The 17,601-nt window shown below is 38.3% G+C and overlaps 1 protein-coding gene across 2 annotated transcripts in view; it reads left to right on the forward strand.

Annotated features, from left to right (window-relative positions):
- Nucleotides 1–572: 572 nt before the first annotated feature.
- LOC145981346 (pancreatic lipase-related protein 2-like) overlaps nucleotides 573–17,601 on the forward strand; it is a 50,969-nt gene continuing 33,940 nt past the window's right edge. Inside the window, exons 1-6 of one of the 2 annotated variants that reach the window (XM_083114572.1) lie at nucleotides 573–639; nucleotides 1,616–1,866; nucleotides 4,610–4,752; nucleotides 6,447–6,569; nucleotides 9,154–9,303; nucleotides 15,101–15,209. In XM_083114572.1, the coding sequence (XP_082970698.1) occupies nucleotides 1,635–1,866; nucleotides 4,610–4,752; nucleotides 6,447–6,569; nucleotides 9,154–9,303; nucleotides 15,101–15,209 (757 nt within the window). In that variant the 5' untranslated portion in view covers nucleotides 573–639; nucleotides 1,616–1,634. Of the gene's footprint in view, nucleotides 640–1,330; nucleotides 1,499–1,615; nucleotides 1,867–4,609; nucleotides 4,753–6,446; nucleotides 6,570–9,153; nucleotides 9,304–15,100; nucleotides 15,210–17,601 lie in introns of those variants that run through there. The other variant, XM_083114573.1, reaches the window with a different exon arrangement.

Raw genomic sequence — 17,601 nt, forward strand, 5'->3', positions numbered from 1 at the left:
CCTTTAGTGCTGATGGATGAGGAATGCCTACGTTGTTAGGTTAGGTCTGTTAGGATTAAATATATATGAAATAAATACACTGCAAATTTATTATTTAGGTTAAGGGAACTAAACCTAGGTATCCTAACCTAACAACTTAAGCACTTAGCCTAACAAAAACATTTTTCCGATGACATCAGAACGCTATGTTGCTCTAGTGGTGTGCGATAAGGGATACCCGTCGAAGTTTGCAAAAAATAATAGTAAGCAAATTGTCCATTACTATTTTCATTCTCTATTTTTGTTCATCGTCCTGTGTTGTTTTCAGGAATATATTTCTGTTGATTCGAAGGAGATGCAGATGTTGTCCCCTGCTCATTTTAGTTTTGTTTTCAAATAATGATTATCTCATTGTTAAAAACAGACCTAATATAAATTGTAATTGACAATTCGGCTACTATTTCTTTTGAATTTACACAATGTTTTCATATTAGGCGATTGTTTTCACACAATCACACTTCTGGATTTTTAGAAAGCGTTGAAACACGAGAATTTTGAATTCTCCAACTGTTCCTGATCCCGAAGAACAGAGAAATTATTCCCCGAAATCATTCCGGAATAAGGGGCAAGGGGGGCCACGGACCATCCTGAATAATGAAGGTTCACATTATTTCACACATAATTTCACTTCAGTCACAGTAATTTATGTTCATTATTATAAGGGTGTCGAAGGAACGTGATAATTTCAGACTGAATCAGTGTTTTTTGAGGGGGCATCACTATTATGAGGGAAAATATGCCTCCTTTGACTCCCCTGGAAAAGAAAATTACTTGGCTCTCCCTTTAAAAAAAATCTTGCGGACATCCATGGTTAATCCTTGTTCTTTCCTGCACTATAAAAAATTAAAGAGTAAAATTTATTTGAAAGTGCCATTTTCATCCCATCTACAAATTACGAACCTTTTCTGTCATGAATTGTTAGGGGGATTTTTATCGCCCTGACTATTCATGGCATGCCATGAATTTTTTCATATTTTATTTTATTTTTGTTTTAGCCAGTGTCTCATAGACAGGTATGCCCGGTATGCCTATGGGCATCCGGAGATGGCACACTTGTAAAAAATCAATGAGCCTAAAATTATATATTTTACACATCTAATATTTTGGGGAAATGCCTTATTGACCCCACTGAGTATGCCACATTCCTCATTATTATTGTTCCTTTTTTATTGTTTATAATGAATTGATTTTGTTCTCTAAGTGGGTTTCATTGTGTGAAATGTTAAGTTTATTCTAAGCAGCAATACTCAAATACATATTAAATAAGAAAATATTAACTATCGTAAAACAACCTTATTAAGCTATAAAATATTATATGCACTTCAAGTGCATTTACTACTTGTACATTAACAATGTGAGATCTAAATTTTTGTAAAAGTTCAACGGATGCTAATCAATCCATCAATGTAAAGAGAAGAATCATGCTCACAAAATTGATCTTTACTGACCTGTATGATGGGTTTGTAGCCTTGATATTTATTTTGTGAAGAAATATATTGCAGTGTATATAAATAGTGTTGATATATATACCATTGTTAAAAATCAACATTATTTTTGAAGTTTTTCTTTTTTACAGTCTTCTTCAATGGAGTAAAATGCTTCTTGAATGGTTGATTATTATTTTGTTGTGTTCACACGCAACACATAGTGAGCAACAAAATAGTATGAGCCACATAGGAAAGTTGCAAAGTGAAAGAAAGCCTTTACCAGATATTATAAGAAGAGATTTTTCCACCATTAATGTAAACAACACTATCAACCTGAGGGATGGTGTAGTACTCACCGTAAAGGATATTTATTCTTCAGATGAAGTTGCTGTTGTATATGGTGCGTTTGTCATTTTTTCCACCTAGATATACAATTTTCCTTTTTGAAAAGGGACCAGATTTGATTGCTTCTAATGGATAAATTATTTACATATGTTAATTCAGAAATTTTAAAAAAATACAAATTGAAAAATGAACCCCTTGTGGCGTCGGTTGGTGTGTCAGATCAGGTTACAACTATGAAGATTATTAACTCTACTTGAGAAATTATTGTGGTAATCCAAATAGTAGAAAAATGACTTGAATAACTACAAAAATATCAATAGAAACTCTGGTTTGTTCAATGAAACCTCTTTACTTGTTGAACATTTCAACAAAACTCACAAATATCTTCATCAAGAGCTAGCTGCTCATAAAATAAGGAAAGGGTAAAGTTGAATCATGCCATGAAGGCACATAGAGTGGATGTGTAGGTAAGGCCTCACATTCATGATCTCAACCATTTTGGAGGTGATGTGACTATACTACTCTGGCTTCTCTTACCCTCCAAGGTTCTCATTTATCAGAGGCTGGGTAAACCTCAGAACTGCATTATGTAGGGACAAGGTTAGAAAAATTCCCAACTCAAATCATCCACCCTGCTGCTCTTTCATGACTAAATTGGTTCAGGCTCAACATCACCATTTCAACCTGTGTCTGGTTCTTCTGTTGAATCCTTTACCTCATTACACTTGACCAACTTAATCTACTCCAATGACATATTTGAATTTGATTCTCCATCATAATCCAACATAGGAGGTTTCATTTGCTTCCAACTTTTGTGTCTTCTGCCTTTCAGCTCCACTTTCCGTCTTAAGTTTCACTGCTTTTTAAACATGTTTTTAAATTTCAAATATCATCCTATATACTCATTTAATTAACTTCACTTTCCACAACTTCACAACATTTGCTTAATGCTAAACTAAACTTTGTGGCGCAACAGCCCTTGAAGGACCAGGGCCTACCAGAACAGCTTTTCATTGGGTGGCACATGGTCAGCGCATCGGATCCCATCGCCACTGTTTTCTGATTTTTCGTGACCAGAGCCTGCTACTTCTTGTAGTAGCTTCCCAATTGTCCTCATAATGCTGTCAACGCCAAAAGTTTGGGAGTACCCACTGGGAATCGAACCCTGGACCTCTCGCACCAAAGAAGAGAGCACTAACCACTTGGCTACGTGGGAGCCACTTAATGCTAAACAATCACTAAATACTTGGTAAAATATTTTTTATATTGCAATGGAAGCTAGCAGAATATTCACACACAACAGAAATGCAAAAAATAGTAGAAAAAATCAGATTATTCTTGAAATTTCAACCTGTGCCATATACAGCCAACAAAGACACTTGCTGCCACCTTATGTTGTCTGTTTCTAGAAGAACTGAGTGTACAGAGGTGCTGATCTAGTAAGTCCTTTTTTTTGTCTTGTATTCACCAAGAAACACTTTTTTTTTCTCGCAGGTCCCTGTGGCTGAGTGGTTAGCAAATCGCGCTGCAATATCAAGTGTCCCGGGTTCGAATCCTGGTTGTTTGTGAATGTCCATTCATCCATTTCCTCACTCAACCCCATCTTCGCAAATTAGCCAAGAGGCACACAACGAGAAGTAAACTAAAATAAATCAATCAATCAAGATCATGTCTCGTAGTATTATAATTATGTACTATGTTATGTTCTGTAAACAGAGAAATGTTTTCTCTTATGAATGATAGTACAGAATAAATATATAATGAGAAAACTGTCATGGTCCTAAGTTCCTTGAAAATAAGTTTACACGATGTCATGTTTGATAGATCTTTGATACACCTTATTGCTTTCTTTTGCCATGTAAATACCATGGAAGCTCCAGCCGAGTTTATGAGTGCATCTCTGATGGCACTCTTCCCAGCTGACTTCTCTTTCTAGGACTACATGATGTGAAGTTGAACAATGTTCTTGTTTTATAACTAGAAAGATAGTTCTGCAGTATTGGGTGTATTTTAATCATTTTACATTGTGTTATTAAACTTGCAATTCCTTTCCGGTGCCACAAGAACTTAGCTGCTGCGTCACAATGCCAAAACTTGATTTGAAAACTGCTGACTAAAGAGATAGGCACCCAAGCACTGATTGCTTACAGTAAGCAGCCTACTATCCAATGGAAGCGAATCTTAACAAAAATTCGGGACTGCAAACAAAAGGAAACAAGAGTAGCATTACTACTAGTTGCTGTCGGCAAGTGCATTCAATGGTGTCATTGCACATTCCTGTAACTCAATAAATCTTGTATTATTGGAGGGAGTGGTTCAATGTACACTTAGATTGTACTGTAAAAATGATCATTATAAAATTATGTTCATGAATTTAAAATGAAATAATGTTCTATCGTCTTAATCATTCTTGCTTTCCAAGCCAATTCTAGGACATGCATCCTGAAGAAACTTTTCGGGACACCAGGACAAATGATGCCATTCTGGGACTGGCCCAGAAAATCCAGGACATGTAGTGACCGTAATCTTGTTACAGTGTGTGTATATTTGTTTGAAGCAATCATGTTACCAGTCATGGCCCTCTGAAACAATGTTTTCCTTCCAAGGTGAATACATGTCGAGTTACAGAAAGCTGTTCCTTCAATTAATGATAACTTAGAGAGATCTAATGGTTCCAGAACTTTGCACATCTCAGCTTACGGTAACAAATAGCATGTTCATCCTTCATCAAGAGTAGTGGAGAATTATGTGTCTGTGCATTTATATAAAGCAAACATTTTTAATCTTCTAATTTTCAGATAATGCAACCTTTGAGGGTCTTGGATCTTTAACTTTCAATGACAAATGGTACAGCAATTCTGGAAGGAAAGTGAATGTTTACCCAGATGATCCTTGGGTTATCAGAACTACTTTCTGGGTTCTGAATGGCAAGCAGGGCAAGGCAAGAAATTAGTGGATTTAGCTTTTCATTCTCTTATAGTCATAATAAATTACTTCATTTAAATATGTGAGCATGGAAGGAAAATCGTTCTTGTTTGTACATATTAGTTATTATGAATATAAAACATTTCTAAATACAAAGTAAATCCAATACCTTTTCTCAAGGTCACATCCATTCATAGAGACTCCCTTTTTCTCTCACTCCCTGTGTGTATGTATTTGTATGATTGTGTGTGCTTTTCTGTGTGTGTGTTTATTGTGGGTCTTTGAAATTTTAAATCAAATCCCTACACTATCCATTACTGGTGTCTATTATTGTATTAGCACTCTCGGTGCTCAAAGTTGGGGGATAGGAGGGAATGGCATCCACCGGCTAGGGAAATTTACACAAAGCATCCCCCACTTGTCTTATTGTTACCATGTTAAACCCCCTGCAGGTATTGCCAATTTTCATCACCAACAATTGCACCTCAAGAGCTCTATTGCAACTTTCCTAAAATAAAATAATTAAGGTCTGCTTTAATACCAATTGTACAGTGGCGGCGATTGGGTTGCAAAACTGAGGAGGGGCAAGGAACCAAACCTGAGGGAGCAAGGACAGTATGCTTTCACTAAGTAGATAGTGCGGGGGCAGAAGTGACAAAACATGGGGAGGGGGGAAGCAACTACCCCCCCCCTAATTGCCAGCGCTGCAATTGTATAATCCAGAGGTGTGGCGTGCATGTAGCCAATGTTACCGCAGGTAAAAGCAAAATGTAAGAAATTAAAAAGTTGTTTCAATAAAATAACAACATTGTTAAATACGTTAATGAACACCGTTCCGGTTGAGTAGATATTGCCTACGACATTTTTCTACAGCCGACAGAAGCGAAGAGGGAGGTCGTTCCGCTACCCTGAAGGGGCAACAAGGGAGAAGAGGGTGCCAATGGAAGGAAAGAGTGGGGAAGGTCTTTGGGGCATAGTGTGCTATGGGGTTATTCATATGCCTGTTAAGGGACCCTGTTGCCGTTCAGACCTACCGGAGCAGCCAGTGTTGTTACATCGGATTGGCAGAAAAGAGCTAAATCCTGCCTAAAATAGGAATACACTTTCTGTGAAGCAACTAGAGGTAGACTGCAGAGCCAAGGCTGGATTGAACTACAACTGAGGCCAGTTAGGTAATAGACGAAAATATAGTTCCTTGGTGTGATTCGTGATTTGGACAAACCTTGCTCCAAAATACTAAGTTGGCAACAGTAGTACGTACAGCTGGGTTTCCCTTCCACGAAGTAGCGGAGTTCTGTCGTCTGCTCAGTGCTCACCACATAAACGTCAAACTGACCTGAGAAAAGTGTGGTTCTTCTTCTTCCCTTTCGCAGCTCATTCCAAAGAAACGGAGACAGATGAAGAATTGACAAGGGTCTACCACTATTCATTGGATTTTCGTGGTAACTGTCTCATGAGTGGTAGTTCTTTCTAGGACTGTTTGTGGCTAAATCACTGTGCTGATTGCAAAACAAGAACGAAATGAACAAATATCTAGCTCGAAGACATGTTTTCTTTACCGAAAGGGGGGAGGTGTAATAACGTCTAGCAGGCATAATTGTCGTACTGATAGCCGGTAACACTTTTTAAAAAGTAATGCCATGCCACTGGTATAATCCCTTTTCTAATTTAAGAATATTGAAAGAAAACAACTCTTTCTTTTTCTTTCAGTGGGAATTTGTGGAGAACCAAGAAGTTTCTGTAAAGAAGTCAGAAGTTCTGAAACAGAAAGTCCACAGAATTGCTTTCATCATTCATGGATGGATGAGTCATGGTCAAGAATCATGGATTAATGTAATTTCCCTAAAGTATATTTTTTCTCAGAAAGAGAATACAAAAAAGAGGGATATATTGTTCCCTTCAGTCAGGAATACGAAATATGTTGTATTCAGGTGAAGTTGGTGTTAAACCAAAGTGCAAGAGAAATTTCAGAATTGTGTTCTATATATTTGTATGTTAAAGAATAAAAGGCTATGGGATGTGGACAGGTTCTAGTCTTCTGGGGGAAGGTTATCAATTTTCCTGAGATTTCGGCCTATGTATGGAACTGGTAGCCAGCCACCATCGTGAGGAAATAGGGGAGCTATGAATGAGTAATGTAACCTGGTCATACAAAACCTACAAGTGAGGGTTCATGGTGTTGACCACACATCACCCTGTGACTGGTTATATGATTTTCCACCTCTTGTGGAGCATGTGGGAGTGTGGTTGGTAGGCCCTAGCCTCAAGGGCTGTTGCACCATGAGTTATTATGGATTTAGAAGGAGACAGATAAGTTAAAACGTTTAATTTAATTGTGAATTCTTTAGAAAATTAATCACAAATAGAATTTTTATTGTCTCTTTAGGATCCAGTTATCAGCATAAAAACACAAAACATTGTGACTAAAGACAAAAATAATAATATAAACAAGTGAGCAAAAAATACAAGATTGAGATCAAAAATTCATTGTCAATTAAGGGTGGGGAGGGATACAAATTGGGAGCAATAATATCGAGTAGGCTCTCCTGGCAAAATTATTTAATCTCTGCTTCTTTTTTTATACTGTAATGCACCAGGGTGAGAAGGTACACTAGAGATTGAACTGTGATAATTTCTGCTACATACGTTCGTGCTTCAAGAAACCTATCAGTAATTTTCAATTGAAAAATCTCCTGTCAGAATGACGGTGTCTCGCAATCAGTCTGCCATGGAACATTGACCATTTCAGACACAAATGGTGGCAGTGAAGGCATTCATCTGAACAGATTCCATTCAGGAGATCAGCTGGCACTGAGACGTCGATTCAGTGAGTGTCGCCATCAACCCCCACCAGAGTATTACAACATGATACGACAAGTCAGGCAAGAGCCAATAGCAACGTGCAGAAACAGAAGTTCTCCAGGTCGCACCAGGTGTGTTCTCTAGCATTCTGATGCTTCTCGATGCAGTGCCTGCTGTCTCTCCTGAATGGAATGCATTCGGATGAACTCCTCTACTGCCACGATTTGTGTCTGAACAGGCAAACGTTCCATGGCAGACTGAATGCAAGACTTGCAGCTATCTAAACATGGGAAACTTCTGTTCATGCACATCTTCGTTCCAGCAGGGTTGCCAACTGATAATGGTAGATTTAATATGTGGCACCCTGAACATATAAGGTAACTGGGGGGAATAATGCCTATTGAGGTAATAACGCCAGGTGGCTATATCTCGAAAAGTGAATTTGATAGATGTCATATGCAGTGTGTGCGTTACTAGCAAGTAAGTCACGTGATTCCTTTGTTCTGACGTCGTGCCATTCTTCCCAGTGTGAGTTAGCTGTTTGTGGTGACGCTGATGTAAAATTGAGAAGGTAAGTTCCTAGTGTGCAGAAGTTTTTTGCTCATGTTAGAGGTTCACGCTCTGTATTATTTTTGGACGTGGGTCGTTATGTTTTTCAAACATACTACTAACTAATTCTCTTTGTTTCGAGGAAGAAGCAAAATGCATTCCGAAAGAGGAACTTGCGTATTATGGGTAATAGCGCCAACTTCAATTTGGGGTAACAACGCCAACTTTGCTATTGTGTTTATTGTTAATATGAGATATCTTCAACACGGGCACTTATTGTTTGCTTTCGGTTTGTATTTTAGATACCACGGAAGTACACGAAAAAACATCAACAGACTGAATGGCTGAAGGAAATACTGGAAGCAGCTATAAAAGCTATACGTGAAGGCAAAAAGTCTGTAAATGGCGCAGAAAAAAAATTTAATATACCAAGAAGAACACATTTAATTTTGTTTTCTCACTTAAAGTTATAGATTCAAGAGATAAAAAAATGTATCAGTACTGTAGAAAATAAATAAACATGGAAAATAGAATCTGTTTTTGTGTATTATATACATTTCCATTTACTATATGTTTATGTTAATATAATATATTATACGTTGCATCTTATGGCATCTTCTAAATAGTTCTAGAATGAATAATGCTTCAAGTGTGTATAAAGTGAGTAATTACCATTTATCTATTTTATTAGGACATTCTTATAGTATGGCGTTATTACCCCTACACATGTGGCGTTATTACCAGGCTATGTGGGAAATAACGCCAAAATGCACCTTCTTAGGAAAAAGCTATCAGAAAATTTACTATTTGAAATAAAGATACCATAATTTTTTTGTTGCTAGCGAAAAAATGCATCTATTGCCTTATCCAGTTTTTACATTGCCAGATGTTTTTATAATGCCAGGAAAAATCGAAGAAGCTTAGCATGGCGTTATTCCCCCCAGATACCTTATATTTTATGCAAAAAACATACATTTTGAAGTAGTCCACACTACACAATTAGATAATTATTTTCCTAAACGATGCTAATAAGTTGTTAAAAAGAAACTTCTCTGCTTCGTTTCAGGACTTGGCCAGTGCACTTTCAGATGTAACTCCTACATATAATGTAATTTCAGTTGATTGGAAGTCTGGAGCTTATCGGCCATACATTCAAGCAATAGCCAATATTCGCATCGTAGCTTTAGAGATTGCTGGATTCATCAAATTGCTTCAGGTCTGTTCATTTCCTTGCAAAAAGAGGGTTAAGTGCATTATATGAATGTGATATAAAGAGGATTCTTAGAAAACTTATGTTGATTAATCTGCACATTCTGACCAGCTTCAAACACAGATTAAAAAATAATTTTCCAATCATGGCAGATGTTTGTCATTTATTACTAATTTTTGTTATTCATTGTGCAGGACTGAGGCGATATGAGTTTGAATTAGTATTGAGTCCAGTAGTCTTTTACTGATCCTTCGTAATACAAATAGAGATACTTCAAGAGCCGACCCCCGTGGTGGAGTAGTTAATACTAGTTGTTATGATGTCAGAGGTACCAGGTTCAAATCCCAGCTTGAACATGAGTGTTGTTTATGAATGTCCCTTCATCAATTTCATCATATCATCACTAGGAAACCGATTTCTAGGTCCATACCTATTTTTTTGCTACATCCTGAATATGTGCAATTTAAAAGATCTTTGCATTTCATGTATACAGCATCCCCCCATACAGCACACACATATCCAGGAGACGTCCTCTGAATATCCATGCTGGATGTCCCGGAATGTCCAGTAGACATCCATAGGATGTCCCCTGGATGTCCATATGTCCGTCCGGGGACGACCAGGAAGGACGTGTTTTGGACATTCTGTGGATCATTTTTGAACATGTTTTGGACATCCTGTGAATCATTTTTGGATGTGTTTTGGACATTATATGGATGACTTTTTGGACATGTTTCGGACATGAGTTCACGTGATTTTCTGGATGTTTTTATTTCATTGTGGATTAGGATATATTCTGGACTAAAATTGTACCATATCTGAACATTATGCTGATATTTTTCACACATACTTTGGATACGAAAAGAACATCCCTGGACTAGATTTACACAAATCGAAGACCTCGAGTACACATATGCTTATAATAAGCACTCCATTCTCTCTCTCTCTCTTTCTCTCACTCACACACACACACACACACACACATGCACTTACGCACACAAATTCACACACACATGTATCTACACATCCGAAAAGTACTTTGTATTCACACGCATAAGCATAGTAAGCAGCACTTATTCTTGACTAACATGCAAGGCAACATCCTCATGCAAACTGCCGTTGTGTTTGAGACGAGACACAAAGAAAGCCTTGTGGCAACATCCACATGCTTGGCAGGCATTTGTGACTCGCTGGAAAGACAATGGGCCTACGGGCAATGCAATTCCTATGGGAGATGTTTTTAATTTACGATTTATTACTGCATAACAGAGTTTGAGTGATAAGATAATTTAGACTAGATACTATGACTGAATCTTTACACAGATATCAAAACATTTATGTCAAATTTGTGATAACATGGGGATGTAATACCACATATCACATGAATATCCAGAATGGGACGTCCTATGCATATCCAGGATGGGAGATTCTCTGGGTATCCATGAATATCCTGTTCTGGATATCCAGAATGGGACATCCATAGAACATCTTATGGACATCCACAATATCCATGGATCTGAATTGGACATTGTGGACGTCCCTTGGAGATGTATGCTGTATGGGCCTCTATTGAAATTCTATGACTAAAAATACCTAAATGAATTATAAATTTCTATAAATGCCTAAATGAACTAAAAGTTCCAATGAATGCCTAAAAGCCCTATTTTCACCACAAAGGTTTGAGACCCTTGAACTTTGAGACCTTGAATGAATCTGAGCGACAAAAGAAGCAATGCAACAACAAGGGGTGTTTACATCTGTGCAAATTTCCACCATCAAGAAACTGAAAAAATGTGGAGCGAACTGACTGGATTCTCCATTGTTAAACACCGTACTTCCCAGGCAATTAAAGGGACCGTAGGTGTAGTATACCAATAAAAATGCAGGCTGTTTTCGGATGGAATCCTAACTACAAAATCATTCCATTGTTAAAACAGGGTCAGCATTATCGAGGCTGTTCATCTAGTAGAGAAGACCACTGTGAACTTGCCTACAGTTTTGAGTTTTGAGGTGGTTTTGAGCACACTTTGGGACTTGACCTACAGTTTAAAGTTGGATCCAAACCACTATGTGCCTCCAACGGATATCGAACGTAAGACCTCTTTGTTACCAGGTGCACAATGCCTCGGGGAGAACCAAACCTGCCTGGGGAATCTGCAGCAGTTACATTGAAAGTTTACACCAATAACGTCCTGCAACGTAGAGAGAAGGTTCTCCACGAACACTTCTGGGTTGTAACAATCACATAAAAAGTTAATGGGATTGTTACAATCCAGAAGTGTCCGTAACTCTACAAGCAGCCCACTCAATGAAGACTGGATGAACTTTACCATGGAGAACATTGAAAAGCATATGGTGGTGCAGTACTTCAAAATATGATAAAGGTTTTACATTGGACAAATTGTATATTTTTTATACAAATTGCATCTAAAACCAGTTATTTCATAAAATTATTATCTAATATTTGGTCTAGGAATTAATTCGTGCGGTTGTTACGCACACATTGAAGCTGTAGTTCAAACACAAAATATATAAATACCTTAAGAAAAATATTGTCCATCGCGAGCCACCACTTTCGCCCATCTGTCAGGCAAGTTACGGATTCCGTGGCGAAAGAAGTCCTCATCCTTTGAAGCGATCCAGTCAGAGACCCATTTTTCGATATCTTCTGAAGAAGTGAACCGCTGTCCAATCAAATCGTTATTCATGCAATCGAACAAGTAGTAGTCCAAAGGAGCAACGTCTGGTGAATACGGCGGGTGGGGTAAAACTTCCCATCCGACATTTTCTAAATAGGTTTTGACCGGTTTTGCGACATGTGGGCGAGCGTTATCATGTTGAAAAATAAGTTTATGATGTCTGTTCTCCCATTCTGGTCGTTTCCTGGCCAGAGCTTGCTTCAAACGCATTAATTGTCGTCGATAACGTTCTCCATTAATAGTTTCACCCGGTTGCAGCAGCTCATAGTACACCACACCTTTCATATCCCACCATATGCACAGCATAACCTTTGCACAGTGAATATCTCGTTTCGGTTGTGATGGACCTGGTTCACCTGGCTTCACCCAGGCCTTTTTTCATTTCGGGTTCTCATAATGGATCCACTTCTCATAGCCAGTAACAATGCGATGCAAAAACCCCTTTCTTTTCTGTCTTTGAAGCAGCAATTCGCAAATGGTTTTTCGTCTTTCAATGTCTCTGTCTTTCAATTCATGTGGAACCCAATGTGACATCTTTTGAATCATTCCCATGGCTTTGAGGCGTTTGGATACTGTTGTTTGATCAATGCCTAATGCTTCTGCAAGTTCTTCCTGCGTTTGCCACGAATCCTGATCGAGCAATGCTCTCAATTCTTCTTCTTAAAATTTTTTTGGCTGTCCAGGTCGCTCTTGGTCTTCCAGGCCGAAATCACCACTTCTAAACCGTGCAAACCACTTCTGACACGTTCGCTCAGCTAGCGCATGGTCACCATACACTTCCACCAAAATACGATGACTTTCGGTAGCACTTCTCTGCATGTTAAAGTAATGAAGCAGAACACCCCGCAAAAACACTTTATCTGGCACGAACTGCGCCATGTTCAGTTGACTACAAAATGCTGTTGTTGACGCGTCAATCAACTGCCCTATACTACGAACGATGCACGCTGACAGGAGTTTTCAACGCATGTGTGGCTACACGGAACTGTGGGACGATACGCTCGTTACGCCATATCTTGTCCAGGCGCACGAATTAATTCCTAGACCAAATATAGAAAAATGGATGTATGTGTGTGTGTGTATGTTTGTTCCAGCATAACTCCCGAGTGCCTGGAGCGATTTCAACCAAACTTCGTACGCGTATCTCTTGCAATATGGAAAGAAATTATGTGGGGGTATGACAACCTTGGCTCCCCTGGGGGTGGGGGTGGGGAGGTGGTGATGTAAAAATAATCGAAAACGACTGATATTAGTGTGGAATCCATAGTTTTTGGGGTCTCTAAGATGAATAGTGACACTCCCAGTGCTGTTCAACTCCAAGACACCCCTGGCACCAATAGGGTGGGGGTGGGAAGGGGGTGACGTAAAAATTATCAAAAACAACCGGTATTAGTGTGGAATTCATAGTTTTCAGGGTCTCTATGATGAATAGTGACACTCCCAATGCCGTTCAACTCCAGGACACCCTAGGGCTGGGGATGGGAAGGGGGTGACAAGTATAAATAATCGAAAATGACCGATATTAGTGTGGAATCCATAGTTTTCCGAGTTGCTAAGATGAATAATGACACTCCCAATCCCGTTCAACTCCAAGTTCATTTTACACTATACTTAGAATTCATCATTTTCCTGTCTAATAGAAGATTGGGATAAATAAATACTTGGGCAACGCCAGGCAATCAGCTAGTTAATTAATAATTATTGGCATAATAATAATAATAATGGCTACTATATCAATCAATAAATCATACGTTGGTCCAATGTAAAAAACACATGTTGGGCAAACATTGCAACCACAGCCAAAATTACCATTGCCCAACGGTATGTTCTTGTGTTTCGCCAACCATTTTCAGTACGGTTGGCCCAACGTTGTGCCATGAAGGCACATAGGGCTGTTCAGGTAAGCCCTCACATATTCTTGATTTAGATCATAGTGAAGATGATTAGATCAGCACCATGCTCTGGCTGGCTTCACCTCAAGATTCCCATTGGTTAGAGGCTAGTGAGCCTCACAGCTACTAATGTTGGGACAGTAACAGGAAATTTCCAGCTGAGATCATTCACCCCAGGAAATAAATACCAGTCTCCATGTGGCAGCCAGGTGAGCTACAAATTAAACAATTAGGATTTATACTTTTCAATACCACTGCTGTATCAGTTTTGGCTTCAGATCAGCTCTAATATTACGCTGTGATCTCAGTATGTTTCTCAGTGGCCTGATGTGAAAAAAATATTAAATGTGGAAAAAATATTATTAAATTAATTATAATTAAATTCAACTGAAATGTGGAAACTTAAAATCATGGGTCCACTGTATTTGTATATGTTATTACTTTGCATCAATTTTCTGTCACATTTGGCTAATGTATCATATTCAACTCAACATCATCATGCAGGAAGAAATCGGACAAACAGATTCACGTGTGTAAGGAATATGTAAGCGAAGAGCCTTCTAACAGCAAGAAAATTTGCATTGAACCATTTTACACATTTTTTACTATTTCTGTAGGGCTTCAGAAAAGGTAAAAATTGCTGACCCCCATGGCAGAGTGGTTAGCACATTGCACTACGATGCCAGGGGTCCCAGGTTCAAATCCCAGCCTGGGCATAGATGTTTGTGAGTGTCCAATTATCAATTTCATCATATCATCACTTATCCACATCTTCGCAAATTAGCCAAAAGTGGCACAAGAAGCAAAGCAAAATTATGCAAATCAATCAATCAAAAGGTAAAAAGTATACATTTCTTATACAATCACTATAATCATACACACAATGCTTACCCAGCATGTTTTCAATGCAGGCTATGATCTGTTTTCCTGAAATATGGAGAAATTAATTGTGGAGAAAGTTGTTTGCTGAATTTGCTGAATATCTACGACGAATGATAATTACGTGAAACTAATGAGGAAACATTCACAAAGGAACACACGTGCCTAAGCCAGAAATCAGATTGAAATCAACTAGATGCCTCCTATGATTATGTTATTACATGATTTTGCACCCTTCGTAAATTTTACTGTTAAGTAGAATAATAATTAAATGGACATAGACTTCAAATAGTGACTGTACTGAAGTTAATTATTTTCTCTGTTTTGATACAGAAATGTTTTAATGTTAGCTGTGACAGTATTCACCTCATAGGCTATGGCATAAGTGCACATTGTGCAGGTTATGTTGGAAATGCCATTCCTGGCATTGGAAGAATTACAGGTGAGCCAGTTTTTATATCATTCTTCTAGTTTCAATGTTTTTACAAGGAAGTGAACCCAAGTGTTAAGGAATTCCAATTTATTTATTTACGACTTTGTTTACATGGCGAAGTTAAGGCATTAATGCCTTCTCTTCCACTTAACCAACAACTATAGGGTTAAATTTTTCTTTAAAATTAATTGTATTCAATTAAAAAATGAAAAATATAGATGAAAAATAAAGTGACAATAGAAAAATAAGTAATATAAGTAAAATTAAAATTAAAATAATTAAATTAATTTAAATTTTAAAATAAAATTAAAATGGGAGTCGAAAACTGGATTAACCATTAATCACAGCAGATCATTTTTTACTAACACAATGAAATATATATCTGAAGAGAAAATTAAAAATTAAAAATAAATGCACTACAGTTTCTATATGAACACACACACACGCACTCACACACATACACAGACAACTACCTATAGAGAAGGCAAAGGTGTTATTCATTGTTTTCTGGGAATTCATTCTAGGTCCAAAATGTTTAACATGTGAAATTTTAATTTTCTTTTGAATATTACAATTGAGGAAGAGGCTTGGATTTTGGGGGGCAGTCTGTTCCAGTGTCCTGCAGAAGTAATGGTAAAAGAATTGTTAGTTCTGTGGAGAAGAATGGATAGCAGAGATTTATCACATGATCTGGTGTTGCGGGAGTGAAAGTCCAAAAGATAACGAAACTGCCTGGAAAGGTATTTAGGATCTTTTATTTCTAGGGCTTTGTACAGTAGGACAAGGTTGTGGTAAATCCGTTTATCACTTAATTTCAGCCACTCGACCTTCACATAATATGGTGTCAAATGTTCAGAGTATTTTATGTCAAATAAGAAGCGAATGCAGGCATTCTGGATTCTCTGCAGGCGTTTAGTTTGCTCGTGATTAACGTCTGAATAAACAGTGTCACAATAATCAATTATAGGGAAGACAAGAGATTGAACAAGTTTGGTTTTTATACATTCGGGGAGGAAGTTATTAAGCCGGTAGAGAAAGTGTAGTGCACCAAAAGCTCTTTTACATACTGAAGTCACGTGTTCTCTCCAGGTAAGATGATGGTTGAGTGTAATCCCAGATTTTTGACTGTAGTCGAGACAGGCAAGTGTATATCATTGACCACGAGCTTAGGGAGATTTAATTTGTCAATTTTGTTGAGAATCTTTGGGGAGCCTACGAGCATACACTGGGTTTTGGTCGGGTCTACCGACCACTTGTTGATTTTCTTCAGGTCGCTGTTTACACATTCGGTTGCATACAATATTTCTTGAGGAGGGAAGGAAAAGTATAATTGAAAGTCGTCGGCATAGATGTGATACCAACAGTGGCTAATCACCGACGGGAGGTCATTTATATACAGTGTGAACAGGAGGGGGCCCAGTACGGTGCCTTGAGGGATGCCACAGGGGATGCTTTTCCAGGATGACCTTCAATATGGGTCGATGACACATTATTGACGTCCATGCAGGTAGGAACGGAACCAGTTAACCGTAGAATTTGAGAAGCTGAATAGGGATGATAGTTTAATGAGTAACATTTCGTGGTCAATGGTTTGGAAGGCTTTGGTAAAATCGAGAAGAACAAGGATTGTAAGTTCTCGATTGTCCATGGCTAACCTGATGTCGTCTGTTACGTTGATGAGAGCCGTGCATGTGCTGTGGTTGCTATGGAACCCAGATTGAAGGTGGTCTATTAGGTTATTTCATGCTAGGAAGTCACGGGTTTGCACACTAATAAGATCTTCTAGGGCCTTAGACAGAGCTGGAAGGATGCTGATTGGTCTAAAATTGTTTACATTGGTTTCGTTGTTTGTTTAGGTATAGGGCGTACCTGGGCGAGTTTCCAAAGCGAGAAATTAAATATGTCCGTGATAGGAATAAGGACGTGGTGGAGGATTTTTTTGATCATGAGAATGGAAACTTCATCTGCTCCTACGGCCGACGATTTTATTTTAATTAAAGATTTTTTAACTTATTCCGGTGAAATCCAGGAAAAGCAAAATTTTGGAGCATTTGTGGAGTGCGTTGCGATATTCCGAATAGTTTCACTTTTAATGCTATTTTCAATAATCAGTAGGTCACAAAAATGGTCATTCAGTACATCTGGTGCAAATTTTGGACTGTGGCCATACTTTTTCTGTTTCCCGACACCTAGAATTTTCAATTTTTTCCAGAGAACGTCTGGTTTATTTTGGTGGTTGAGCAATTCGTATACAAATCGGCACTTTGCTTTCCTTGCCTCCTGATTGCAGCGGTTTCTCAGGGTTCTATAATTTTCAAAGCCGGATGTGCTAGGGTCGCCGTTCTTCATGTCATACCTGTATTTGATGTAAGCTCTGTCCCACATGACCATAACCGGCAGA

Source organism: Lepisma saccharinum, chromosome 29, assembly GCF_977018435.1.
Source record: "Lepisma saccharinum chromosome 29, izLepSacc3.1, whole genome shotgun sequence".
Lineage (NCBI taxonomy): Eukaryota > Metazoa > Arthropoda > Insecta > Zygentoma > Lepismatidae > Lepisma > Lepisma saccharinum.